The 27597-nt window shown below is 40.9% G+C and overlaps 3 protein-coding genes across 4 annotated transcripts in view; 2 read left to right on the forward strand and 1 right to left on the reverse strand.

Moving 5' to 3' along the window:
- Positions 1-21529, forward strand: part of LOC101738426 (uncharacterized) — a 102378-nt gene extending 80849 nt beyond the window's left edge. The window contains exons 60-73 of the mRNA XM_062670959.1: positions 5593-5710; positions 6347-6486; positions 7419-7542; positions 8014-8162; positions 8888-9073; positions 9801-9889; positions 10652-10774; positions 11431-11538; positions 12548-12650; positions 13718-13830; positions 15190-15298; positions 15932-16030; positions 17713-17829; positions 18665-21529. Of these exons, the coding sequence (XP_062526943.1) occupies positions 5593-5710; positions 6347-6486; positions 7419-7542; positions 8014-8162; positions 8888-9073; positions 9801-9889; positions 10652-10774; positions 11431-11538; positions 12548-12650; positions 13718-13830; positions 15190-15298; positions 15932-16030; positions 17713-17829; positions 18665-18805 (1719 nt within the window). The 3' untranslated portion in view covers positions 18806-21529. The remainder of the gene's footprint in view (positions 1-5592; positions 5711-6346; positions 6487-7418; positions 7543-8013; positions 8163-8887; positions 9074-9800; positions 9890-10651; positions 10775-11430; positions 11539-12547; positions 12651-13717; positions 13831-15189; positions 15299-15931; positions 16031-17712; positions 17830-18664) is intronic.
- LOC134199643 (uncharacterized) lies at positions 190-4002 on the forward strand. The gene is made up of 5 exons (XM_062670973.1): positions 190-673; positions 1475-1597; positions 2133-2280; positions 2403-2524; positions 3331-4002. The coding sequence occupies exons 1-5, from the start codon at positions 542-544 to the stop codon at positions 3568-3570; spliced, it is 765 nt and encodes a 254-aa protein (XP_062526957.1). The 5' UTR covers positions 190-541; the 3' UTR covers positions 3571-4002.
- Positions 21328-26977, reverse strand: LOC101738643 (sorting nexin-16). 2 transcript variants are annotated; one of them, XM_004922170.3, is made up of 2 exons: positions 26656-26977; positions 21328-24694 (listed from the first exon to the last, which is right to left on the reverse strand). In XM_004922170.3, exon 2 carries the CDS (start codon positions 24672-24674, stop codon positions 23856-23858), a length of 819 nt encoding a protein of 272 aa, XP_004922227.1. In that variant the 5' UTR covers positions 24675-24694; positions 26656-26977; the 3' UTR covers positions 21328-23855. The 2 variants fall into 2 exon arrangements, with proteins under 2 accessions (XP_004922227.1, XP_021205276.1); XM_021349601.3 differs by having other exon boundaries at positions 26522-26975.
- Between the last annotated feature and the right edge of the window lie 620 nt (positions 26978-27597).

A 27597-nucleotide genomic window follows, 5' to 3' on the forward strand; every position in this document is an offset into this window, starting at 1 on the left:
ACAATTTATTGAAATTGAAAGGTCTAAATACTGTATATACATATACTAAATACTGTAATATTTATATGTAGTAGGTGTTAAAAACCGAATACAAGTTTATAAAACTTATAAGAATATAAATAAATAACCATAAGAATATAAATTAAAATAAGATATGACTTGAAGGTCTTAGTTACCACGTCATAAAATCCCTTAAAAAAATGCAAAATATGTGTAGCTATCTTAAAAATTGTAAATAAATCGTAAATAAATAAAGGTCTGTAAACCGCGAGGCCAGATTTTACGTAAAACTCTTTATTTTTACAAACCAGTAAGCCTAAAATTACATGCCGTTCTTGAGCCTCATCAATTACTAAAACATTTTTAGTGTCACAAAAAATAGAATGTGAAAGTTTATTTGTTAGTTTCCTATCAACAGAAAACTAAATAAAAACATGTTAGAAAATGATCATTATTAATTGGAATCACGTCCATTAAGTCTAAGAAAACCGTATAACAAAAAACACAATTCACAATGTTACTGTTAATAGAATAACAAAAAATGAATGTAAAAAACGATTCTAAGTCTTTGAATGAACTTTGCGTGGTGTGCCTCTGTGTGGGGCGGTCTCTCCGAGTTATCACCGAAGACAAGATCCTGAAATACTACTTGGACGCTTTGCAAGAGATACCTGTGAGATTCTGCATAATTTTAATTGTCCACTAATCCATTATCATTCCATTAAATTACTTTATTTATTTATTTTCTTACTGCCTACCTTGTGTTAAGTAGTTACCGGAGCCATAGACATCTAAAATGTAAAAGCCGCCCCCCACCTTGAAATATGAGTTCTAAGGTTTCAATTTAAGTAGTTACAACCGCTGCCTACACTTCAAACCGAAACCCATTACAGCTTCATGGCAGAAATAAGCAGGGTGGTGGTACCTACTCGTGCGGACCCCAAAAAGGTCACCACCAGAAAAAGTAACTAAAAAAAATTACAGTATCTTTGTTGTTATTATGTTTTATTATGAACGCACACATGTTGGGTAACACGTCAGTTCACTGTGCGTATGATTCTATACAACTTGTACTTAGCAATTATTTTTATTAAAATGAAAACAAATGCCTTGACTAATACACAACATTTGTTTCAACCTTTTATTGTATTAGATATTAAGCTCATTATGATGTTAACACTTTATTGTCTGGGCTTGTTTGGGATTTAAATGGGAGCTGCTGTGTACCGGCTATTGCTTACTGGAGCCCATAGATGTCAACAATGTAAATATGGCCACCTGCCTTAAGACATTAGCTCTAACTGAACTCTCTTAAATTGAGACGCATTACTGCTTTATTACAGTCAAAGGCAGGGTAGTGGTACCCATGCAAACTCACAAGACTCCCTTCGACCAGTAAGAAATCTTTATCAGAAATTAGGTTTAATTTTTGTGATTTTTATGATGTAATGATGACAAGATGTAATTATTTCAGTTAAATAGGGTATCATCAGTTCTGCTAGTGTGCTGGGAGTGTGAGGTGCTGCTGAAGAGGGCTGTACAGTTCAGACAGCAGGTCCAGGATTCCCACAGGATACTGCAAACCTACACTAAAGAGGTGACCGATTATTAATTGTGGTTTCCATCACAAAATACTTTTGACTGGTTACACGGAAAACAAAATAATAGTTTTTTTTTACATATGAAGTTGCAGTTCCACAATATTGACCATTTAAAACGTAATCTATACTAGTATATAATATAAATCTACAGTGGTTTTTATGGATGTTCCGTTATAACTACTGAACTATGCATCCGATTGACTTGTACTTAATGGATAGGCTAATATTTATATGAGTGTTGGACTAGACAGAGAAGAGTAATGACAATAAATAATAATCTTAATTTTAAATGCCAAGCGAAGGGGGCCAGTACGGCTACTATATGTAAATAATTTGTATGTTATGTAAATATTATTGTGCAAGACATGGCAAAGTGGAGGCAACTTGTGAGGGCCCTATGTAACAGCAGGGTGCCCTAGGACTACAACAACTCACCTCCATTCTCCACCTTGAAACGTGACACCGAAATCTCAATCTACATTATGTTGTCTCCTCAAAAGTAAAACGAATATAAGGCATTAATGTTTTTAGAATTTAAACGAATATTTGCTGACCGAAGTATCAAGGCCGCCGCGTTTGAAGATCACCAAGAACGAGATCATCGCGATATCGCCGCACGTGGATTGTTCTAGAAGACCAAATGTTCGGGTAGATTTTAAGGATGAAGTCAAAAACGAAGGTAAGAAGCATCGTCAAGGATCATTTACTGCCTCTTATCCCACATTACGTGGAGTCAAACTAACTAATAAAAAATGTGCGGTGAGCCATCTAAAGGATTAAAAAAATAATTGTAACTTACAGTGATCCAAAATTTCATCGGTTATGTTGAACGCGAACAAGAAGATGCCTTGGTAAACGTCAGGAGTGTGTCGAAGAGGAAATCCAAACAATGGACTCGAAAGAAATTGAAGAGAAACAGAGAGGTAACTGTCGACAACACTATTCATTAGGGTTGTCTTAATGCTAGGAAGACCATTGATGTGAGTAGAAGATATGGCATTCACGTGGCATTGGACATAATTATGTAGAATCTGTTAAAGTCAAGAACTATATTCAAATTTTTTATAATATTTATCGCCTAGGCAGGTAAACAAGGCCCACCTATTGTTTGAGTAGTTACCTAAGTATATAGAGAATCAACTCAAATTATAAATGTGAAAGTTTATTTGTTTGTTTGTTTGTACTTCTTTCACGTTGATATGAAACTACAGTAACAGGTTGACATGTTTTTAACACTAATCATACCAACACTTACTGGTACCTATTTCTACTATAGCGTCTAGATAACAGTATACGACAAGTATTACTCAAAATAAACAAAACAAAACAACAACAAAAGTATAACAACTGCTGATTAATTGGTAAGAAAAAGTCATGAAGTCAAGCGTCTCTCCCCTCACCTCACCCTTCAAACCAAAACGCATTGGTACCTACCCGCGCGGACTCACAAGACGTTCTACCACCAGTAATTACGCTATTATTAAATATTATACGATGCTATTCCTTCATAGTGGAAGTCGTTCGTGAACATATCTTAAGAGCGTATTTCGTTAGACAAATCGGTTATTGTCTGCGAGATTCGAACCTTGGCACGGCCGCGTCGCTCTGTACGAACGCACCGGCCGTCTTATCCCGCAGGCCACGCCAGCATCGAAGCACTGTTCATTTATAATGTTTATTTTATGTATTGTCTGTCTGTTGGTCACACAAATTAACCCCCCCTTCCTAGAAATTCTCCGAGTGCTTCCTTAATGAAGTGTCATATGCAACCAGCGGCACTCGCAATCGGAAGGACCTGCAGAGCGTGCTTGTAAAAGATGAAGTTAAAAATGAAAAATCTGGCAGCGGTGAGTATAGCGATGTTAGGTTTGCGCCAACTAACCTAAGCATTCTACTGGATGGAGACAGCAACGCATCTCTTGAGGTGATAGATTTAGCGAAGCTCTGCCCTTGCTGGGGCCAGTGTTAGCAAACTCTCTCAGGTTGAGCTCGTGATGTAACATATCAGCCATATCGTAGCTTGAATGGTCCCTTAGGTTATCAACGATTAAGTAGAGAAAATAAATAAAAAAGCTGTCTCCCTCTGTTACGTGACGCACGTTGAGACTGAGATGGAAAAGAAAGGGAGAAGACATTGAAGTTCGATTAATGCGGAAGTCACGTAGCCAACGTCGTCTCACGATCATTCCGAAAAACTCAGTCAGAGCGTTACGGTGTGAGTGAGAGAAAACGATAAGAAAGAGAGAGGGAGAGTGAGAGAGAGATGACGAAAAGAGATGCAAAGCAAGATGGCGAGGACGACTAAACAAGCGATATGTAAAAAAGATGTCAGTTAATTCTTAATTATACTATATCGACGGTCGTCTCCCTCATTGTTACATATAGGTTATAGCTTATAGATTGAAGAAGAAATGGATGGATTGCGTGAAAGACGATATGTGTAGGAGGGGAGTGAGCGAAGAAATGGTGTATGATAGAGTAGTATGGAAGGAGTAAACATGTTGCGCCGACCTCAGGTGACTGGGTGATCGGCAGGAGAATGATGATGATAGGTTATAGCTTATGAAGTGGCAAGCGGCCGTGGATGTGTCGTAGAACCGAGGGGTGATGGTGCAGACGCGCTCTGGATTGGTGACCACGTACCGGTTAGCGCAGTTGGGCGCCCCCCCCCAACCCAGTGGACCGATGATTATAGCACCCATGTGAGGGAAAAGATTGGATGCGGAAGACGAACTATGAAAGAGGCCTACCAGCATCAATCATTACCCCAGCCCTAATGAGAAGCGAAGCGATGTCCGTGTCACCTCAAGGAAGCGAAGACACGAATTGCGACTGAAGTGACTACCCTCAATTGTCGCGATAACTAAATTGAGTTTTAATCAGTATGTAGGCAAAGAGCTTATTATTTATTCTGAGCCCCAGCTCGTAACAGTACTGACTTGAAGGAGCGCGGTCGTGTTTGGCGACTGCCTCCTGCACCCCGCTACCTACCGCTACCTACCGCTAATTACCGCTAGTATGCATCGAAATTGACCCGTCGACCTCAAATCGCTTAATGAGCGCCCGTGAGCACTCGTGAGTACGACCCGTCTCTAGCTCGAGACCGCGTTGAATTTTAATTGTAACGAAACATTTACAGATATTCGAATGTCTGACGAGTGTGTAATAGACGCGGACTTCTCTGATGACTCTACAGAAGAAATAGGATTGAAAGATAACAAAAATTGTGATAAATTTAGTGGATCTGAGGGATATATTGAAACCACCTTCGAGGATGACGTGAGTTTACATGTTGATATTTATTTAGTCATTCATTCAATCATTCGTTCGCTCATTCATCTACTCACTCAGTCATTCATGTGTTCACTCATGATTTTCTTTTGAGAAACTAGCAGTATAATATTAGAGACAAATTTCAATAGCCTATTTATTGCCTATCCCACCAGGAGTAGACGGACGTTCTACATTCGCGAGCTAACTTAGCTACCCACATTTTGTCATTTATTTATTATTTATAGCATAGATAGGTGGACGAGCTCACAGCCCACCTGATGTAAAGTGGTTACTGGAGCCCATAGACATCTACAACGTAAATGCCGCCACCCACCTTGAAATATGAGTTTTAAGGTTTCAAGTACAGTTACAACGGCTACCCCACCCTTCAAACCGAAACGCATTACTGCTTCACTGCTGCAGAAATAGGCAGGATGGTGGACTCACAAGAGGTTCTAGCACCAGCAATTACGCTATTACTAAATACTACACGATGCTATTCCTTCATCGTGGAAGTCATTCGTGAACATAATATCTTAAGAGTGTATTTTCGTTAGACAAATCGGTTACTGTCTGCGGGATTCGAACCTTGGCACAGCCGCGTCGCTCTATACGAACGCGCCGGCCGTCTTATCCCACAGGCCACGACAACATCGAAGCACTGCTTACTTTATGTATTGTCTGTATGTTCGTCACACAAATTAACTTCCCCTCTTAGAAATTCTCCGAGTGCTTCCTCAATGAAGTGTCATATGCAACCAGCAGCACTCGCAATCGGAAGGACCTGCAGAGCGTGTTCGTAAAGGATGAAGTTAAAAATGAAAATTCTGACAGCGGTGAGTATAGCGGTGTTAGGTTCACACCAAATAACCTAAGCATTGCAACCCCGGTCATCGTCCTCGTCGAACCCGTCGCTTGCGACGACGGGCTCGACGAGTAAATTAACTCTCAGACACAGCCCACTGAGTTTCTCGCCGGATCTTCTCAGTGGGTTACGTTTCCGATCCGGTGGTAGATTCTGCGAAGCACGGCTCTTGCTAAGGTTCGTGTTAGCAAAGTCGTCAGGTTTGAGCCCCACGAGCTCACCTACAAGCTCGGCGAATCTAGAATAACCCCTCGAGGAAAAAAAAATTGCTACCATCCGCTGGATCGATACATCAACGCATTTTTTGAGCCTCCTGAGTTTCTCGCCGGATCCTTGCAGCGGGTCGCAATTCCGATCCGGTGGTAGATTCAACGAAGCTCTGCCCTCGCTAGGGCCAGTTATTTATTCTGAGCCCCAGCTCGTAACAGTACTGACTTGAAGGAGCGCGGTCGTGTCTGGCGACTGCCTCCTGCACCCCAAACAATTACCGGTAGTATGCATCGAAAATTGAGTCGTCGACCTTAAATGGCTTAGTGAGCACTCTTGAGTACGAACCGTCTCTAGCTCGAGACCACGTTGAATTTTAATTGTAACGAAACACTTACAGATATTCAAATGTCGGACGATTGTGTAATGGACCCGGACTTCTCTGATGACTCTGGAGAAGAAATGGGATTGAAAGAAAAGAAAAATAGCGATAAATTTAGTGGATCTAAGGGAGATATTGAAACCGCCTTCAAGAATAACGTGAGTTTACATGTTGATATTTATTTAGTCGTTCATTCAATCATTCATTTACTCACTCAGTCATTCATGTGTTCACTCATAATTTTTTTTGAGAAACTAGCAGTATAATATTAGTCTAAGGAAAGAAGACACAGGAACCGGACGTGGCTCGCTTACGTCACGCTGCAGTGACTTCAAAATGGTGGGTGTAGAAGAGGAGATAAACTTTATTAGCTTATTGATTGCCTATCCCACCAAGAGTAGACGGACGTTCTACATTCGCGGGCTAACTTAGCTACCCACATATTGTCATCTTTTTATTTATTTATTTTTTCTAGCATAGTCGACGAGCTTATAGCCCACCTGGTGTAAAGTAGTTACTGGAACCCATAGACGTCTACAACGCAAATACTACCTTGAGACTGAAGAAGAATGAGAGAATAGTTACAGCGGCTGCCCCACACTTCAAACCGAAACGCATTACTGCTTCACGGCAGAAATAGGCAGGGTGGTGGTATCTACCCGCGCGGACTCACAAGAGGTCCCACCACCAGTAACTAGTAAACCGGATTTCGCCAAGAATACAATATAGACAAATAATATTAAAGACAAACAATATTAATCTATTCTCAATTTGACCACAGACTTTAAACAATAAGCCAAAGAGTATATATGCGTGTGTGTGTCAAATACATGATAGTGTATGTAATGTTTTTTTATTCATCTAAAGTATTTTTTATGCATAATTTAAAAAAAAATAACAGTAGCAATCTGCACTGCTTATCTATGTTCTCTATAAGTGTGGGAAATTTCATACTCCTCCGTCCGCGCAATTTTCGTAAAAAGGGATACAAAGTTTTTCATTCACATATCAATATATCTAATAGACATACAAGACAAATAATATACATATAATTTTCTCTCTCTCTCTCTCTCTCTCCCTCCCTCTATAGAAAATTCAGAACATGAGCGATACGGGGGGCATACCATTGAATGTGAATATTGAAGACAATGCAACATTGGATTTGCAGTTTGATTGTCTGAAAGTGGAGATTGACAATGGGCGGTCGCGCGATGGTGAGTTTGATGTCCGCCTTTCACCTTTGATATCGTTTGGCTGTGGTAGAAATGTCTCTTCGGGTTTCGAATCATGAATATTCTATGATGTTTTACGATTAATAGCTTACAAATGTTTTGGTTCTACTGTTAGACTGAAATAAATAAGTAAATCAAAGTAATACCACTAAAGGCGGCAACGGAGCACATTCTTAGAGCGGGAAAGGATTTTTGTTATTGTTTTTACTGCTAAAAGTGAGGGAACGTGCTACTAAGTTGTCACTGAAGGTCATAGACATCAACCACGTTGAGACGCCAGTTCCAAGTTCTTACAGTACACCGATTGCCACTTCCCTGGCTGCCCCCCTCCCCCCTCAAATCGGAACACATTACTGCTTCGCGGTAGAAATGGGCAGGACGGTGCTAACTTTGAAATCTCGCGATAAGAGCAGCAATCTCTAATACACTCGACCCATCACGGCTTAACCCCAGAGGCCGGGAGCGGGATTGATCCGGGGACTGCGATGCACGATCACCCATCGGCCAAAGTCCCGGGCACGTTGAAGAGGAAGACCAAACGTTGCCCGGCGAAGAAGACGAAGAAAGCGAAAGGCGTCAAAGGAAACGGTGTAAACAAAAAGGTGACAAAAATATTACAGATCACTCAACGTTAAAAGACTGGTTTTCATATTACGAAGGGGGGACCACAGTTGAATTCGGTACAAGGACGTTAGGGACCTCAATAGGGGACCCCCGGTACACTTGCCTCCAATTAGAATTACTGGGATATAACGCCCGGTGCGTTCGTATCCCGCAGGCCAAGTACCGATTTGGCTAATGAAATACGTACTTAACAAATGTACGCGATTGACTTCCACGGTGAAGGAATAACATAACGTGTAATAAAAATCAAACCCGTAAAATTATAATTTGCATATTTACTGGTATCACCAACCTGGCTACTTCTGCCGCAAAGCAATCGCGTTCCGGCATGAACAGATGAGACAGCCGCTATACTATACAATGGATAAGGTAGACGGCGGTGTTGTTGTGCTCTGTCTCAACCATGAGACATGAAGTCTAAGTCTCATTAACATGACATTACTTTTCACACTGAAAGGTTTCGCACCAGACGTGCGAAAATGGTGCGACCAGACTCTGTCAGGCAATTTTGAAAGCTTTCCTCCTCCTCCTCGCGTCGTTTCCTCACTGCTGAGGGTCGTGACCATTATAATTCGACATGATTTTACTCCTTGTGATGTCCCGCCAGCGCCTCCGATCATTGGCCGCATGAAGGGCGTCCAGCGAAAGCTTTCCAGTGAACTTTGTTGATGCGCTGCCTCAACTGTTCTTATACGCTCCACAGGTGAAAGGATCAGAAGAGAAGCTTTATACTACGATCGAGCTTACGCACGAGCAGATGCTCGACGAGAGGAACGCCGCTCACGGCTCCGAGAGCTTCCAAAGTTCGGCCTACAAATGCGAAACTTGCATTCTCGGCTTTCAGTACCGGCGGCCTTACGAAGCTCATCTAAACTCTAGACACGCAAAGGTATATGCTTTTAACATTAGTGAGGTAGATGACCAGTCGTGGAAGCTGAGAGTCTTGGGAGCTCAAGAAAGAAAGGTGACTCCGGTAAACCCCTAGCCATTATATCGGCTATATACAATTGAAGACACTAAATATGATTTTCGAATAAAAGTTGCTTAAACTGTGTTCAAAAAAGGAGGAGGCTCTCAATTGGACTGTTTTTTTTTTGTTTTGTTTTTTTTTTTGTTTTTGATGTTCGCTAATTAACTGGCCACCGGAGCCCATGGACATGAGCATCGTTAATGCGGTTAACACGTTCTGAAACCATTGATCAGTGTCGAGGCGTACAGTCAGTAAATGTCGATGATACAATACTGAGAGAACGTAGCCCACTGAGTTTCTCGCCGGATCTTCTCAGTGGGTCGCGTTTCCGATCCGGTGGTAGATTCTGCGAAGCACGGCTCTTGCTAGGGTTCGTGTTAGCAACGTCATCAGGTTTGAGCCCCGTGAGCTCACCTACAAAAGTTAGGGTTACGCTGACATAGCCTCTCAAGGCTCTCAGCTTAGGTAGGAAAAAAAAAAAAAAAAAAAAGAGAGAACGCTGCTATTAATATTCCGATGTAACCATCATTCGGCGAGCAACACCCACGAGACGGGGACAGGGGAGGGGGTCATTCCATAGCTTGGGGAATGGGGGGGTGACAGTGCCATTCCAAAGCTGATACTACACACCAATACATTTCCACAGACCCTCGGCGATTACGTATGTCCTATATGCAAGACGGTGGTGATGTCCGTGGACTCTTTCACGGCGCATTACAGACGTCACATGAGAAGGTAAATCATTCTATCTCCGTCTAACGTTCAAGCGTTACTAGCCTAGATCAATCTAGTCTAACTTATCATCAGTTTTGGTGTCTGTGATCGGAACTCGTGTAGATTACAATGTGGGTTCCCTCTAAAAGGTTATAAAAATCTAAGATAATCTATACTAATATATAAATGTACAGTGGTTTTTACGGATGTTCCGTTATAACTACTGAACCGCATCTGATTGACTTGAAACTTGGTATCCATGTAGAAAATACATGTACTTAATGGATGGATGAATATTTATATGAGTGTTGGATTCCCTACACCAGTTGCGGGGGCGTTAATGATGAGAATCTTTGTGGGGGTGAGAAATAATAATTTTAAATTTAAATGCTCAGCGAAGCGGACGGGTACACCTAGTATATACATATATTCATGATTGGCTCGTCCCGCATCTATATATCTGTCATGATAATCGCCTTATCGTTGCTGCCGCTGACTCCCCGAATCCTGATCACGCAGGAGCCAATCACCGTCGACGCCTTGAACGGGTCCTTACGGATCCATCAGATCCACCAGTAACGCCTCAATCATAAAAAAATTATGTTTGAGCCGGAATGTTTATACGTCATTTTCGTAGACTCTGAGAGGCCCTATTTACTTGAGGGCTCATTCGCGCGCGCGTATCACGGACTGATGACGTCACAGTAATACCATCATCACTTCGGTCCGGTACCTTAACCAGTACCGACGGCCGTAAAGGTTTCGTCCTACCCACAACTTTAGGTTCCAGTGCAACTTGTGCGAGAAGAGAACCATAGACAGGGGCCGTATCAAGCAGCATCTGTATACGGAACACGGGGTCGTGATGTCGACGATCAAGTGTAAGCAGTGCGGGCACGTTTCCCGGTAAGTACAGGGTTGGGGACTGCATTGGGTGGGGTGGGGGGTGAGCTAGGCGGACGTGGCGTAGAGAAGGGCAGTGCAATAGATAGAATGGTGGACAGTAATTGCCGGAATTGGGTTAGAATGTCTTGTGGTAGAGTGCATGGATGATAGGGGCAGATTCGAGGTAGATTATCGTGGTCTTGTTGGGGGGTGAATCATGACACCGTGTAGTAAAGCAGAATTAGATTGGAATCTCGTGTGGTAGAGTGCATGGATGGTAGAGGTAGATTCGAGCTAGGTTGTCGTGGTGTTGTTGGGGGGTGAAGTAATTAGAGTGAATCAGGACGCCGTGAGATAAAGCAGAATTAGATTAGAATGTCGTGTGGTAGAGTGCATGGAAGGCAGGGGTAGGTTCGAGCTGGATTAACATGGGGGTTTTTAGGAGATTAATTATCTCCAATGGGGGACCCTAAATTACTATTAGACGGAGTCAGGACAGCGTGTGATGAGGCAGAAATGGATTAGAATGGAATATGTTTGGGTAGAAAGGCATGGTGTAAGTCTAAGCGGAGGGTTGCAGCGTTCGAGGTGGAATGTTTTGGCATGGAGATAAACCATTGGCTTTTAAGACCAAGGTCTGATATTTAAAGAATTTTACAATTGCAATTGTCTTCCAGCTCCTTAGACAACCACATACACCACTTGGACACGCACAAGGGAAGGTTCAAATGCAAAGAGTGCACCAAAACCTTCAAACACAGAGGGGGACTGAAGAATCATGCGATGTGAGTACTCCCAGACAGCGACTGTAGGGCACGTTGTAGACAGAACAATAGACAGGGCCAGTTACACAAGTGATATTTCGAGCTCGTATCTCAAGTTGGGCGTCTACATTTGTGCTGATGTCCACGGGTTCCAGTAATCGCTTGACGCTAGTAGGGCCGTGAAGTCGTTCGCTCATCTAAGTACTAAAAAGGTGGGAGTATTATTATCTCTAGAAGCGTGGTGGTATCTTCAGCCTGTACATTGGTGGGATAGGTCAAATTCTGCCCCAAAGCAATATAACGTTCCTCTCGTCCAAGCTGAATAGGCAGCAAGGAATGTTGCTTTTTATTCTGCGGCATTAGCTCGCAGGGCGTCATAATTTAACACTAAACATACCATAACGGGTCAAATGACCCATTTTGAACATTTGTATTGAAAATGCACGTATCATCATATTGCTTTTGCACATTTGACTTTACAACTTTTCTACAGTTATTATACTTTTTTGTTTGTTTTGTTTTGTTTATTTTGAGTAATACATACTTGTCGGATACCGTTATCTACCCGCTACGGTAGAAATAGGTACCAGTAAGTGTTGGTATGATTAGTGTTAAAACATCCGAATCGAATCGGCTTATCGATATGGTTTCTACCAACGGACTCCGATAAGTCAATTGAGAAATAATGATCATTCATTCCAAGCGTAAATAAATTGAAGCGCCTGCCTATTTCTGCCGTGAAGCAGTAACGCGTTTCGGTTTGAAGGGCGGGACAGCCGACGTACTGTCAAAAGTGAGACCTTAGTACTCATGTCTCAAGGTGGGTGTCGGCATTTACGTTGTAGATGTCTACGGGCTCTGGTAACCACCAACCAGGTGGGTTGTGAGCTCGTCCACCCATCTAAGTCAACCCAATAAAATAAAGGCAAAGAGTAACATTTCGACGCTTTGAAATGGGAAATTCGCCAATGAACCGTTTGCGCGGAAATCTTCCATCCGCCTCATACCAGACCCGCCTGTTGTTCCGCAGCGCGGTGCACGAACTCAAGAATAACTTCCCGTGCAGCGTGTGTCAGAAGGTGTTCCGCTGGAAGAACAGCCTGAAGAGGCACACGGAGGTGCATCTAGCCAAGGTGAGTACCTAACGACTTTGCAGGTATCCACAAATGCCATTTTTCCATAGATCCGAGATAAATCAAAGCAAAAGATCCCGAGAGTTGTTAGCTATTGATACTAATGGTTGCCGGACGAAATTTACCGGTAGTAGGACCTCTTGTAAGTCCACACAGGTAGGTACCACCGCCCTGCCTATTTCTGCCGTGAAGCAGTATGCGTTTCGGTTTGAAGGGCGGGGCAGCCGTTGTAACTATACTGAGACCTTAGAACTTTATCTCAAGGTGGGTGACGCATTTCCGTTGTAGATGTCTATGGGCTCCCCTAACCACTTAACACCAGTTGGGTTGTGAGCATGTTCACCCATCTAAGCAATAAAAAAAAATCCGACCGTATCAACTGATGCCTCAAAATTTAGTTTCGCACGAAATAAATCGGTCGACATTGTGAGTCAGCACGGCTTGGTGCCACCGCTCTGCCTATGTCCGCCGCGAAGCCTTAACGCCTTCCGTTTTGAGCCTTCGGACCATTGTAATAGAGACTATAGAAGCTTAGAGCTCATGTATCGAGGTGGCGAAAGTTCCGCTCTAGAATGAACCCCAACGGTGTCTCTCGAACGCTATGACATGTTCTTCCTCTAACCAGGCCTACGAAGAGTACTCAACAGTAGGCAGCGACTTGGCTCTACCTTTGGCATTGCTGATTTCCAGGAGCTCGTACGCCTAAGTATAAACAAACAAAAAAAAATCTAAAACATGTGTTCAATTCACACGTTTAAAAATTTTGGCTTCAAGATAATGAGACGAAAGTAATTTTTCGCGATAATTATAGGTTTTAGTAATGATCATAGTGATAGAAAGTTTCATAATTATATTACATTTGATTCATATATATTACATGGATTTATTCAGAACGTATTAAGTACGAATATAAGGAACACTGTATAATGCTCCCTATCTCTTTTCCTCCCACGTTAAATCTTATGGTTTTATGTGTCTATCTCTTTTTACTGTCGCGTTTCCGTTTCATCGACTTTCGAATCCCAACGATGCTAAAGAAGTTTTCACTTCAAAAATGCTTCCTCAAGGACACTACAGAGGCGGCCTACTGTGAATCCTGTGGTATAGGGTTCAAGTCGGTATGCTCATTTCAAAGACACATGAAGAATAGCTTGAAGCACGTGACACACGATCAACGGAAGTGAGTTTTTTATATATACATATTTAGACCAAATCCTCCAAATTCAACATTCAACAGCGTCCTTGTTCTGATCTCCTTTACACAGCTTACGCCCAAATAAATGATACTAGAGCGAATTCAGCTTCGTCATGTGTGACGTCATCTGTGGCCAAAATAACAGACGGCGATAAGTCACACGGCACATAATGCCTTTCGATCCACTTCGATAAAGCGGCAGGACACGAGAACCCTCTCATCGTGGACGCCGGTAACTACATAGCCGATCCTGCGGACAGAATGGAAAGCAGTCGACGTCGCCCCAGACACGTCATTTCTCCGTCGGCCGTCTGGTGTAGTGGTAAGTGACATGGTCACTACACAAGGGGGTCGCGGTTTCGAATCCCGCCAAGGGAGGATATTTGTATGATAAATATAAATGTCTTTTCCAGGGTTATGGATGTATCTTAAATATATCTTCCATTTATTTCCGTTATCTGGTACCTGTAACACAAGTTCTTTACGAACTTACCACGGGACCAGTTAACGTGTCTAAAAAAAAAAATTCGGATCCTCCCGATCTACTAACGGTGCTTTTAGGTACCTCAAGCACCGGTCACCGTTCTAAGTAAATTAACCATCAGACACAGCCCACTGAGTTTCTCGCCGGATCTTCTCAGTGGGTCGCGTTTCCGAATCGGTGGTAGATTCTGCGAAGCACGGCTCTTGCTAGGGTTTGTGTTAGCAATGTCATCAGGTTTGAGTCCCGTGAGCTCACCTACTAGTTAAGGCGACGCTGACATAGCCTCTCAAGGCTATCAAATGTTCACGATTGACTTCCACGGTGAAGGAATAACATCGTGTAATAAAAATCAAACTCGCAAAATTATAATTTGCGTAATTACTGCTGGTAGGACCTTTTGTGAGTCCGCACGAGTAGGTACCACCACCCTGCCTATATCTGCCGTGAAGCAGTAATGCGTTTCGGTTTGAAGGGTGGAGCAGCCGTTGAAACTATACTTGAGACCTTAGAACTTATATCTCAAGGTGGGTGGCGCATTTACGTTGTGGATGTCTATGGGCTCCAGTAACCACTTGACACCAGGTGGGCTGTGAGGTCGTTCACCCATCTAAGCAATTTAAAAAAAAAATCGCTGGCAAAATCTACTACAAGTATGTATGTCAGTCTCTGGGGCCCATAACACAGGAAATCCTTAATTTGAGGTCGGATGACCATGCTTAATTTGTTGCCAGTTATTTATTTATTATTCTTACCCGCTTAATGTCCACGATTCGATGGAAAGCGAATCAAAAAAAACCGCTATTAACGACAAAACGCGTCAATAGCATACAGTCATCGTGGTTTCATTTCTGTGTTGCCAGATACGTGTGCGATCATTGCAACCGAAGATTCATAGACAAGACGAAACTCCGAGATCACATTGAATGTAAGCACATGCATAAGACGTACCAGTGCCACATATGTTTGAAGGTGAGTCTTTGTGTTCACGGGCAGAAGCATGTGCCTATCTGGTGGTGGACGGTTACCGTTCGTCAGGGACGTGAGCCACCGCTGGTGAGTACCGGTGACGGCGCTATCCGCAAACTCCGCCTAAAGAAGAACGGGTCACAGCGGGAAATATAGGGGAGGGAAGCTCTACAGAGCTCGATGGTATGTGGTCAAAAAGATATCGGAGTAAATGATCCGCATCGCCCTATGGAACCGAAGATCTTTCGTGGACTCAAGAGATCACGGACGATCTTTGAGAATGGGATTACCCAGCGACCCTCTTCTATGTGCAGTAGACAGGCAAGGGGTGGTACCAAAGTTTGTGCGAGGGGACACGCGTGGAACGGTACCGAAATTTGTGTGAGGGGACACGCAAAGGACGGTACCAAAGTTTGCGTAAAGGGACACACGAGGGACTGTACCAAAGTTTGTGTGAGGGGACACGCTAGGGACGGTACCGAAGTTTGTGTGAGGGGACATGCTAGGGACGGTACCGAAGTTTGCATGAAGGGACGCGCAAGGGGCAGTACTGAAGGTTGTGTGAGGGGACACGCGTAAGACGGTACCGAAGTTTTACCTATTTCTGACGCAGTTTTTTCTTTCATTTTTTTTTAGCCATCTAAGAACAGAGTGAATCTAGATCAGCACATAAGGAACGTGCACAAAGGGCGACCGAATAATAAAATATGCCATCATTGTGGCAAAGGATTTCCGGTAAGATGTTTTTTTTTCTAATTTAACGGTAGCTATAGTAAAACCGAAAATATTTGTTATGATGCTTTAATCGTGCTAACGGTATTTTTATGATAAGTTTACCACCACACCTGATGACAGCCACGCGACGCAATGTATGTATGTATGTATATGATGACTGATCCCCCTGTGCTTATATTTCTGTAGAATAGTGTTACGCTCTGGGGTTCGGGATAAATAAAATGTTACTAAAGTATAACTTAAAAACTGTATTCAACACTTGAAACACTTAAACACTTCACAAACACTTTAAAACTCTCAAATCACTTGTTCCGCTTCGCTTCAGATGATCTATTCGCTGTTTCGCTTCGAGTAATTCCGATTACTGAGTGACTGCGTGCCATCCCTACAACGCTTTTATAGTCGATACCTCATCCCTAGAATTATCGAGAATACACATCTCTAGTCGTAGTTTCCGCTATCTGTCAATAGATGGCGTTGTAATTCTCGAGCATTCTGGATCCTTTTTTTTTGTTTTTTCCCTACCTATGCTGATAGCCTTGAGAGGCTATTTCACCGTACCCTAGCTTGTGTAGGTGAGCTCGCGGGGCTCAAACCGGAGAATTGCTAACACCGCCCTAGCAAGAGCAGTGCTTCGCAGAATCTACCACCGGATCGGAAGCGCGACCCACTGAGAAGATCCGGCGAGAAACTCAGTGGGCTGTGTCTGTGGGTTAATTCGCTCGTCGAGCCCTTCGTCGCAAGCGACTGGTTCGGCGAGGACGGTGACCGGTGCTTGTATTGCCTAAAAGCACCGTTAATGGATCAGGAGGATCCGTGATGACGTGCTTTGGGCGACGACGACGGTTTACCAAACGGTCTACAGGATCGGGTATGTTGTTTCCGGCGGCCACGACAAGAGGGTTCTCATGTCGTGCCGCCTTCTCAAAGTGGCGCAGCGATGCCGACTGTAGATACTTACTGACGGGGTCGAGCTCCAGGTCATCGTGGAGGTCCACGTTCCTCTGGAACCATGGTGCTCCGACGGCTATCCTGCAGAATCGGAATTGTATAACCTGAAGGGGTTTCAAGTTGGTGCGGGCCGCGTGAGCGAACACTACGCTTGCATACGTCATGACGGGGCGTATGCAAGTTTTGTAGAGAGTTACCTTATTACGGAGGGACAGTTTGCTTCGTCTACAAAGCATTGGGTAGAGTCGTCCTAGTATAAACGCGGCGCGATCGCGTACCGTTTTTACGTGGGGACGGAATGTCATCCCTCTGTCGAGGGTGACGCCTAGGTATTTGACCTTCGAGGCCCACGGTATGGGCTGGTCAAAGAGAGTGATGGGGCTAACGGCGGAGGTGTTTACGCGCCTATTGGGAAGTGAGGGATCCTTCGGTATTCGTTCGACTATTCGGCGATAGATGGCGTTACTCTTGCCGGCGTAACAATAGGATCGCAGCGCATAAAATAGAAACTTCCACTGTTCCAAATTTTTTTGTTATAATAATAATTTAAAATTAATTAACACTTTTATTGCTTGCTTATTTTGTAACCGCTTTCGCGCCATCTTCCTTTTTCTCTGTCATTCTCTTTTCCTCTTTCTTTCCGTATCCTCTAACTCACATCTTAACGCTCCGTTCCGTTCTTACCGATCCTACATTTCCTTCCATACTTTATCGTGAGGTTTTTGTTACAGACCAAAGTCCAGCTCGACTCGCACATGCGTACGCACACGGGAGAGCGTCCCTTCATATGCGAGTATTGCCCGACCACGTTCACACAGAAATCGAATCTATACAAGCATTACAAACAGGTGGGACAGTTCATATCTATACTAATACTAGCTGACCCGGCAGACTTCGCAGTGCCTCAATTGATAAATAAAAGACACATCAAGGGGACACATCAAAGGAAAAACAAAATTGTTAATTTTATTTAATTCCGAGCATTTTCATATTTTTATTTACCTTTTAAACCTTCTCTGGACTTCCACAAATCATTCAAGACCAAAATTAGCCAAATCGGTTCAGTCGTTCTCGAGTTTTAGCGAGACTAACGAACAGCAATTCATTTTTATATATATAGATTATAAAGCTGAAGAGTTTATTTGTTTGAACGCGCTAATGAATCTCAGGGACTACTGGTCTGATTTGAAAAATTATTTTAGTCTTAGATAGCCCATTTATCGAGGAAGGCTATATAACATTACGCTAAGACCAATACAAACGGAGCACCAATAAAGAATGTTTCAAAATCTGTTTTTTTTTTTTCGTTTTGAGAGCTGTAAGCTCTGTTCTGTAAAGTTGCAAAAATTTCGCTCAAACACAATAGCCTTTCACTCTTCGATATGTATTTCTGCTGTTTCATGTTACCTATAGACATGAAGCCTTTTAACTTTTAGTTATGTAGTACACATATCGCCCCGCCTCTGAAATCGGAACGCATTACTGCTTAACAGCAGAAATAGGCAGGCCGGTGGTCCCGCCCCGTGCGGGTACCTTAATATCTGGCCGTTTCTGTGGTGACTCTAGTTTTCATCGCCAAAACCATTCGAAATCTGACGTCCCTTTTAACTATAGCAACGCGTGACGTCACATGTGGTTAATCGCGTCGTCACTCTTAAAATGAATCCTCGTTTCCGCGAACAGGTACACCTCAATATAAAATCGAAGAGGTATCCGCCGGTCAAGAAACCGAAAGACGCGCTAAACTGCCAACCGTCCATCGGGGGGTTCGAGAGAATCAATGGCACGACGTACCCGCCCGAAAGAGGTCTCGTGCCGTGCTGATTGATGTGTTCGAGGCAAGTGAAGGAGTTAGATGGTATACTTCTTTCAGGCGACCCCCCCCCCCAATCCCACTCTATGTGGGGTCGGCGCGGTCCGCTCATGCTACACAAGCATCCGGCATGACTTGTCGACGACCGGACGCCTGCCCCAAGTCGATCCCCCCGGGTAATGTCTCCAATAGTTCGTCCACCCCAACGTGCGATGAGGAGGGACCGTTGATGATACGTATTCTATCAATAATAATCATAATATCGTTTGTAATACTCATTTAGTTTCAAAAACCTGTTACAAGACTGAAATATAATTTATTGATTTTAAATTAAAATATGAAGATATAATACACTGGGTGTTAGGAGACCGCTTCCGAAAACGAAGACAGACGATAATACTAATGACGCATTTGATGATGGAATGGAAAAAAACGATATTGATTTAATAAATAAAAAATGTTTTTAAAACATTTTATTAGCATTATTTACGCTCCATAATGTTAGTACAGCTAAATGAAACAGTTGTTTCATAAAAAATACATTACTTGAAAAAAAAACCCAGCAATGAAACACAAAATTAAAAACAGCTGATGCTCGGGTCAACGGCCGCCCGGGCGCGACGCGGCGCAGACTCGCGCGATCACACAAATACTTATTTACAACATTTGTCTAAATAACTATAATTAGTAGTACTATTGTTTGTCTTCGTTTTCGGAAGCGGTCTTCTAACAGCCAGTATACCTAATATGACGTATTTATTATTACTAGAGGTCCCGCAGTAGTCGAAATTCGACTATAATTAATTGGAATTGTGAGTTTGTACACTATTAAGATTGTATTTTATACTTCTATAATCACAAATTTCGCCAAGACTACATTATAAAAAATATTAACAAAGACAAACAATATTTAATCTATTCTCAATTTGACAACAGACGTCAAGAACAAAAGTTTGACAATAAATAGTATGCATGCGTGTGTGCGTCAAATACATGGTATGTAGTTGTGTAATGTTTTCTTTATTGATTTAATGTATCTTTTATGCATTATTTAAAAAACATATTAGCATTGTGCACGTCTTCTCTATATTCTCTATAATTATGGAAAATTTCATACTCCTCCGTCCGCGCCATTTTCGTAAAAAGGGATACAAAGTTTTTGCTTCACGTATTAATATATAGATTATTTTTATTTTTCATTCGCATACTAAAAATTGTGTACTGATGTATATTTGGTATATCAAGGGGTGAACGCCTATTTGGCTTAAGCTACATTTTTGCAACATTACACGAGAGCCATTAAGGGTTTAAAATTTGGAAAGAATATCATGACAAAAAAAACTAATTCAACTATATTTTGATTAGATAAAGTTAATTGAAGTTTAACTAAAGACAACGAACTGTTGATGCCAATATGACCTAATAATACCAGATGCCAAAATTGGCGGTAATAATACCAAATAAAATGCACCTTTAATTACAAAGATAATTGTCGCGTGTTAAGCGAAATGTCACGTAAACCAAATAGCCTTTCAGCCCTCAATATATAAATATATTTACTGGTGGTAGAACCTTTTGTGAGTCGGCACGGGTAGGTACCACCACCCCTGCCTATTTCTGACGTGAAGCAGTAATGCGTTTCAGTTTGAAGGGCGGGGCAGCCGTTGTAACTATACCTGAGACCTTAGAACTTATATCTCAAGGTGGGTGGCGCATTTACGTCGTAGACGTCTGTGGGCTCCAGTAACCACTTAACACCAGGTGGGCTGTGAGCTCGTCTACACATGTAAGCAATATTTTATATTTGTTATTGGATGTTCGTGTTGTTATAATATCTGACAGACATAAGTGAATGTGGATATGGTACCTACTGTAAGCCGACCTAGTTGTGAATTCGATTCCAATGTCCATAAGAGGGCGGCGACATTCCTAATTCTCACTTAAGATCAAATGTGACGTGAACACGTTCAACTGTCTATGGGAAAAAAGGGATCACAGCCTACCCGCGTAGGTACCACCATTCCCCCTATTTCTGCCGTGAAGCAGTTAGCTTGGGGGAGGGGGGGGGGGGGCAGCCGTTTTACTAAAGACTTAGAACTCGTGTCTCATGATTGGTGACACGGCAATCAAGTGGTTGATATCTATGGTCTCCGGTAACATAAAAACCAGGTGGGTTGAAATTGTGCAATACAATATTTAGATAGACATAAATATGTATATATCGAGGGGTGAAAGGCGATTTGGCTTAAGCGACATTTATCTTTGTAATTAAAGGAGCGTTTTATTTGATATCAGCATCAACAGTTCGATGTTTTTAATTTGAACTTCAATTAAGTTTGCTCCATTCAAATAGTTGAAGTTTTCTTCTCGAGATATTTTTTCCAAAATTTTAAACTTTAAAAAGTTCTCTCTCTCCTGTATACTTTCAAAAATATTGCTTAAACCAAATATTGCTTAAATAAAATTTCAGCCCTCGATAAGTTGTCCCTTGTCCCGAGAGTTTATTAGAAAGATCGAGAAAAAAAAACCAACATTTTTGTACTAAAAATTGTATTTTATTCCTCTTAATAGGTACAATAAGGCACTTATATTAATAATTATTGTTTATAAATTCGTCTATATATATGTTTATAAATTATGTGGTGAAACTTAAAAATAAATTCAATAAAATTTGGTAAACTAAAAAACTATTTGAACAACATTGTATGTATGTATAATTAAAATTTGTACGTAAATATGTTTTTTCATTTGAAAATAAAAGGCTAATATTGAATACATTCCATTCATATCTCCTTCCCTTCTCCCAGTCACCTGGGGCCGGCGCAACATGTCTAACATCTTTTCTCCTTCCATACTCCTCTATCATACACCATTTCTCCCCTCTTACACATATCGTCTTTCACGCAATCCATCCATTTCTTCTTAGGTCTACCTCTTCTTCTATATCTTTCCAAATCCATAGTTAACACTCACTCTTACCAACCTCATTTTCATTTCGTCTCATCACACGTCCATACCATCCCAAACGCGCACTTCTCAGCTGCTCTGTCACAGGTGTCACTTTCAGACTTCCTCTAACATATTCTATCCATTCTCGTTACTCCACACATCCATCGCAACATTGGCATCTCCGCTGCATGCAATCGCCTTTCATCCGCCACTTTAGTCACAATATTAAGTACATTCTTCATTCTAAATACTTTATATGCATCGCAACGATTTTAAGGCCTATGCGATTTTAAACGGTCACAACAATAGAGTTTGTTGATTGCCCGATTAGATATTTCGGTGTATCGATAAAACCGAATGCGACATATCGATATTTTCTATCGATTCACATGAATGCGATCTCTAGCTTTATCGTATCGCTTTACTATGGAATAATATTTGATCTAATGAGATATAAAGATAACTAACAATGACAAAAGTTTAAAATATGTAAACAAACTTATTCTTCTATTGTATTGTACGATGCGGGTAGTTAGATGTAAATGTAACTTTTGATTATGGAGGGTAGATAGAAGTAAGGAGCGCAATCTTGTATAGGGGACAAGTTGAAAAGGCGTCCGCTTGTAAACGGCAAGTTATTGTTGGAAGGCTCACCGAAATAGCGCTAGTGTAATAAGTGGAAATGATATGAATATAGCAGTTTTAAACAGAGTGAAGTGTGTTGGATTAAAACAATTTAATATCTTTCGTGACTTGTGTAGTTAAATTTTTTATGCAATATTTAAAATTTCAACTATTTATTTTTTGTAATATTTACGTAGGAAGTTGTTTTTTTTCCTTCTTAATCTTGGTATCTAACTGTAATTGATAATGGCGCTCTTTTTAAAATCTTTCCACTTGCTACTGTGGCGCCACCTAATTGACTCCCTTTTAACGGACGCTTTTTAATAAACTGAGAAGGTGCTTCTTACTTCTACCCTCTATAATATTGACGTTGTTGTATTCATATTAAAATAGGTGTATTCGAATGATCTTATTGAAATGTTTTGCGATGTGTTCGCTTCTTTACCTGTAACTTTAACGTTGCATCGCTCGATATGAAGGCACCTTATCCTTTAGGCCACGACGGCTTCAAATAAAACGCACCTTTAATTACAAATATAATTGTTAAGCGATATTTCGCTTAACAATTTTCCCGATGTACCGGCATCGGACGACCGCTTAAAATCAGGCGGATTGTATACACCCATCTGTTTAATGGAATGAATTTTCACAATAAAATTGTACATTAGTTTAATCGACTGAACTTCTCGCCGGATCTCCTCAGTGGGTCGCGATTCCGATCCGGCGGTAGATTCAGCGAAGCACTGCCATTGCTAGGGCCAGTGTTAGAAAACCGTTTCAGACGAAGACGAGTAAGCTTCGCCCCACCACGTTTAGGGCGAAGTCCGAATAGCCCTTGAAGGCTACTTACGAGTAAAAAAAAACGTTAAGTTTCAACTTCATAACATTGCAATTAATCAAGCTATCTCCATCCCCGAAACAATAACTTGGAAATTAATTTTAATTATTAAGCAGCGTAACATAACCATAGCGCGATTCAGATATCGAACAACGCCATCTATCGAATGCTTTTGTAAACAAAACTAATACTCTCTTTAGAATAGACAATAATAAGAAAACTTAAAAAAATTATGAATGCAGTAATCTCCGATAGACTTCTAGCCTTAAATATATACATATACGCACAGATTAAATGCATTTAAATGTAAAAAGAAAAACTTAGCACCTAAGTTTTGGTAAAACAAATAATAACTATTATTGCAAGCTTTAAAAAAAATACGGCCTTTTTAATAACGAGAAAAAAAATTTATTAATTTCATACCCTGTTCATAAAGGCGTTTGGGGCAAATACGCGTCATCTAAAAAAATGTGGACGGATGCGAGGGCCGGCGTGTTCGCGCGCGAACAATGACCTCGTGTGAGCGGGGTCAACGAACCCACATTCATTAGTTATACATTGCGGGTGCAACCCTTAAATCTTGTTTCGGTCAATTATTCGAAATACTTGAACCCCGAGGGCCAGTATAATGTATGATGAAATTTCCTAATCTAGTAAATACTAATGTTATTTATTTTTGTACTACAGTTACCGCATTGTCCGATGGTGCCCTCCAAAAGCGCCAAGCGTTTCTGCAGGTGCATTATGGTCGCGTCCTTCTGTTTCAGCTGCATTCTGAGGGACGTTATAGAATCTTCTAGAGCCCCATAAACAGCTTGAACTTCGGGTTGATAGCTGAAGTCCTGGGGCGGTTCGTCCAGGCAAAAGAATTCCCTCACTATTGGATTATTCGGTAGCTTGTACAGTATGACGTTGACGAATGTCTGCAGGCCGCGGACTCTTTCTTCCAGGAATGTCGGCTCGAAATTGTCGCGGAACCACCTTTTCCCGGGAAGAGGCAGTTCGATATTGGGCTGCTCCGATTTCAATCTAGTGTACAGCCTGACGAAGTCTGTGTACCTTCTGAAAACTAACCACGATTGATCGCGTTTGTCGTCCTCGACTTTGAGCTTGTATATCGTGAACCTGGCCCTCTCCTCCATCACTTCGTAGCCGACAATGGGAATCTGGAGCTTATCGAACTTCTTGATCTCGGCCCGGTGGAGGCTCAAGTCGATGTTGCTGATGCTGTTCTGTATCGAAGACAGGCTTCGGGTGTAATCGTTCCTCTGGTTCTCGTGCAAGTTATGCATGCTCTTGTGCATTCTTTGAGGACGAACTGGCATCTCGCTGTCGGAAGTCGAGTCCCGTCGGTTCTTGTAGTAACGCCTGATCTTGCCGAACGTGGTGTTGTCTTCGCTCGATGCGGACGATACGTCGTTGTTCATTGCGTCGCGACTTTGAAGGTTGATGTTTTGCACTATGTCCATTGCGGTTCGGTGCTTTTAATCTGGAATATATTGAAATTGTTATTGTAAACTTCGATTGACTCGGTGGTGCAGTCATTAGCGCCCCTGTGCTAATTGTTGCGGCGAGGGTCGCGGGCAAAGATAATAACATAAATTAGTTATAGATAAGCAACTCAAGCACTCAACAAAAATGCTTACGGGCGTCGGCCACTAGATGGCTTCGCTTCGATTAGTTTCTCAATGCTACTGTAGATGGCAGTAACATATTACTTATGGTAACCTAACATATTACCTATGCTATATTTTATTTTTAATCAAGGATTTTGTAAATTTTCAGTAATCACAAATTGATAAAATTTAATCAATTTGTCTATAACAAATAAAGACTAGTATTTTTTATTTTTTTATTTTCTATTATTAGTTAATAATAAAATTAGTTAATAATTAAATGCCTTAACTTTAACAACATATAAGTTTAGGGGCATCCGCTACAAGATGTCGCTGGTTTCATACAAAAAATATTCGTCTTAAGGTATCACAGTTTCAAAGCCCTTGTTTCGGTTCGGGTTCGATTCCGTCATCGGGCAAACATTGTGTGATTAACAGGCTTGTTTGCTCTTTGTCTCGATGTTTATTACCTATATATATGTATTTATTTAAACACTAGCCGTACTCGCCTGCTTCGCTGGGCATTTAAAATTAACATTAAGTATTATTTATTGGCATTATTATTAGGGAGTCTAACACTCGTATAAATATTAGCCTAGCCATTAAGTACATGTATTTTCTACATGGATACCAAGTTTCAAGTCAATCGAATGCATGGTTCAGTAGTTATAACGGAACATCCGTAAAAACCACTGTAGATTTATATATTAGTATAGATATATACGTGTGTATGTAAGTCTCTGGTACACAAGGAATCTAAATTTTAGGACGGGTTCCTGCATGGGTTCAATATGCTAGCTGCTAATGGGTTCCTGCATGGGTTCAACTTGAGAGAATTTACTAACACAATAATAGTACACCTCAATATACCTGTGGTATCTTTTTTAGAATTCCTGTGAATAAATTCGGTTGTCTGGAAGAGATCACTTTTAGCTATAGGTCATCTGTTGTACAAATTATACCTGCCTGTTGAGTATTTTCAAATGATAATTGTGTTTTGGTGTACAATAAGGTATATTGTAACAGTAACTATACTGAGACCTTAGAACTTACATCTCAAGGTGGGTGGCGCATTTACGTTGTAAATGTCTATGGGCTCCAGTAACCACTTAACATCCTCATCCACCCATCAAAGCAATAAAAAAAAGTATTCTTCTCTCTCTCTCTAAAACCAGATTAATTAGTGTTAATTTAGAATCCTTGAACTATGTTATAGATTATAATTTATTCATGACTGTCTAGATTCTAGTACATTCTTTGGTGCGATTAAACGATGATCATCACATTAGTTTTCACATAAAGTCTTCCTAATAGACAAATATATACACATATGCAGTTAATCAGATGAATTTAACTAATGGAATTGCTTATTGTAATATTGGGTTCAAATTGTTTATTACTCTCCTAGTTACAATAAAACATACTGTACTCTTTGTTACTTTTCTAAGGATACAACTTTACTAAGGAGAATCTAATCATCTATTGGGTTGTTATATGATGTTATAAGTTGTCATAAACTCTTGATTGGTTATATTCATGGCATGAAGCCTTCCAGTTACATTTACAGGTAGGATGTACGAATTTCGACATTGGTATGAGGCTTCATGTCCTATGTAGATAATATGGTTTCTTTTGATATTCATTGAACTAAATTACTAAGACTCTACAATGGATTTTAAGATACAATTTAACATAGTTACCTTGTGTACTCTATGGGATAAATTACGGTAAATTATGTCAAGTTTTGGAAAAAAATATACTAGTGTTCAGTACTAGGCTTCCATAAGCGCGAAGAAGTGCACGACCTTCGAATCTAATTATACAAATCACTTACGTCAATGATGCATATCCTTTACGCTTACGTTCTATCTTTTATAGCACACCCACTGGAATTAATTTACGAAATTCGGTCACAATAACTTTTTTTGTTTTCTTTTTTTTTTGTTATCTAGAGCTTCCGATCAACTTTCTTTATTACAAATCCCTGTACACTTGCCGACAAATGTGTTGACATTATTAAGTTTGGAAAATTACGGATCAACGCATTCAATATGGTATACACACATCTGTTCGCGTCACTGTTAAAAAAATAAACAAATTTACGAAAATAAATCACGACGTTTTACCCTTTGTCTGTTGTCAAAAAATGGAACATGTCAACGTTTGACGTTTTTGTTTATTTCATTACCCATTGTTCAGGCAAAAGGAACATGCCCATAGGTTCATCATTTATAACAAAAGTCAAGGCTATGTCCTATTCTTTCAAAAGTTAAAATGAACGAAATTAAATAAAACAACCTCCTTGAAATCAGACTCTTGGTTATTTTTTTAAAGATCCTCGAAATCCACGTCCTGTAATTTTGTTCTTTTTACCACAATTGTATACTTTCACAGATTATATAAATTAAACGAATTAAATTTCATTTCATTTCATTTAATTTTGTTGTATTTTTTATCAGAAAAATTAAAATTTATGTAATTATATGTGAATTTTTTATGGGCTTAAGTTGCCTGAAATAAACGCATTTATTTCATATCATTTTTTTCATAATAATGACCGAAATAAAACTCTCCAACTTCTTAATTCATTTAACTAATCGGTCATAATTATTTACATGGAAGCTTTATTTAAACACGTGTGCTTCTTTAGGATAAAAAAGGAAATCCTCGCAAAACGTAGAAACATAATTTTGTTTTCATTATTTATACTGTAGTCGTCCAAGCCAAAAAGTTTGGACATCTTGTATTACAATATTGAAAAGCTTAACGTTAACAA

The sequence above is a fragment of the Bombyx mori genome, chromosome 11 (assembly GCF_030269925.1).
Source record: "Bombyx mori chromosome 11, ASM3026992v2".
Lineage (NCBI taxonomy): Eukaryota > Metazoa > Arthropoda > Insecta > Lepidoptera > Bombycidae > Bombyx > Bombyx mori.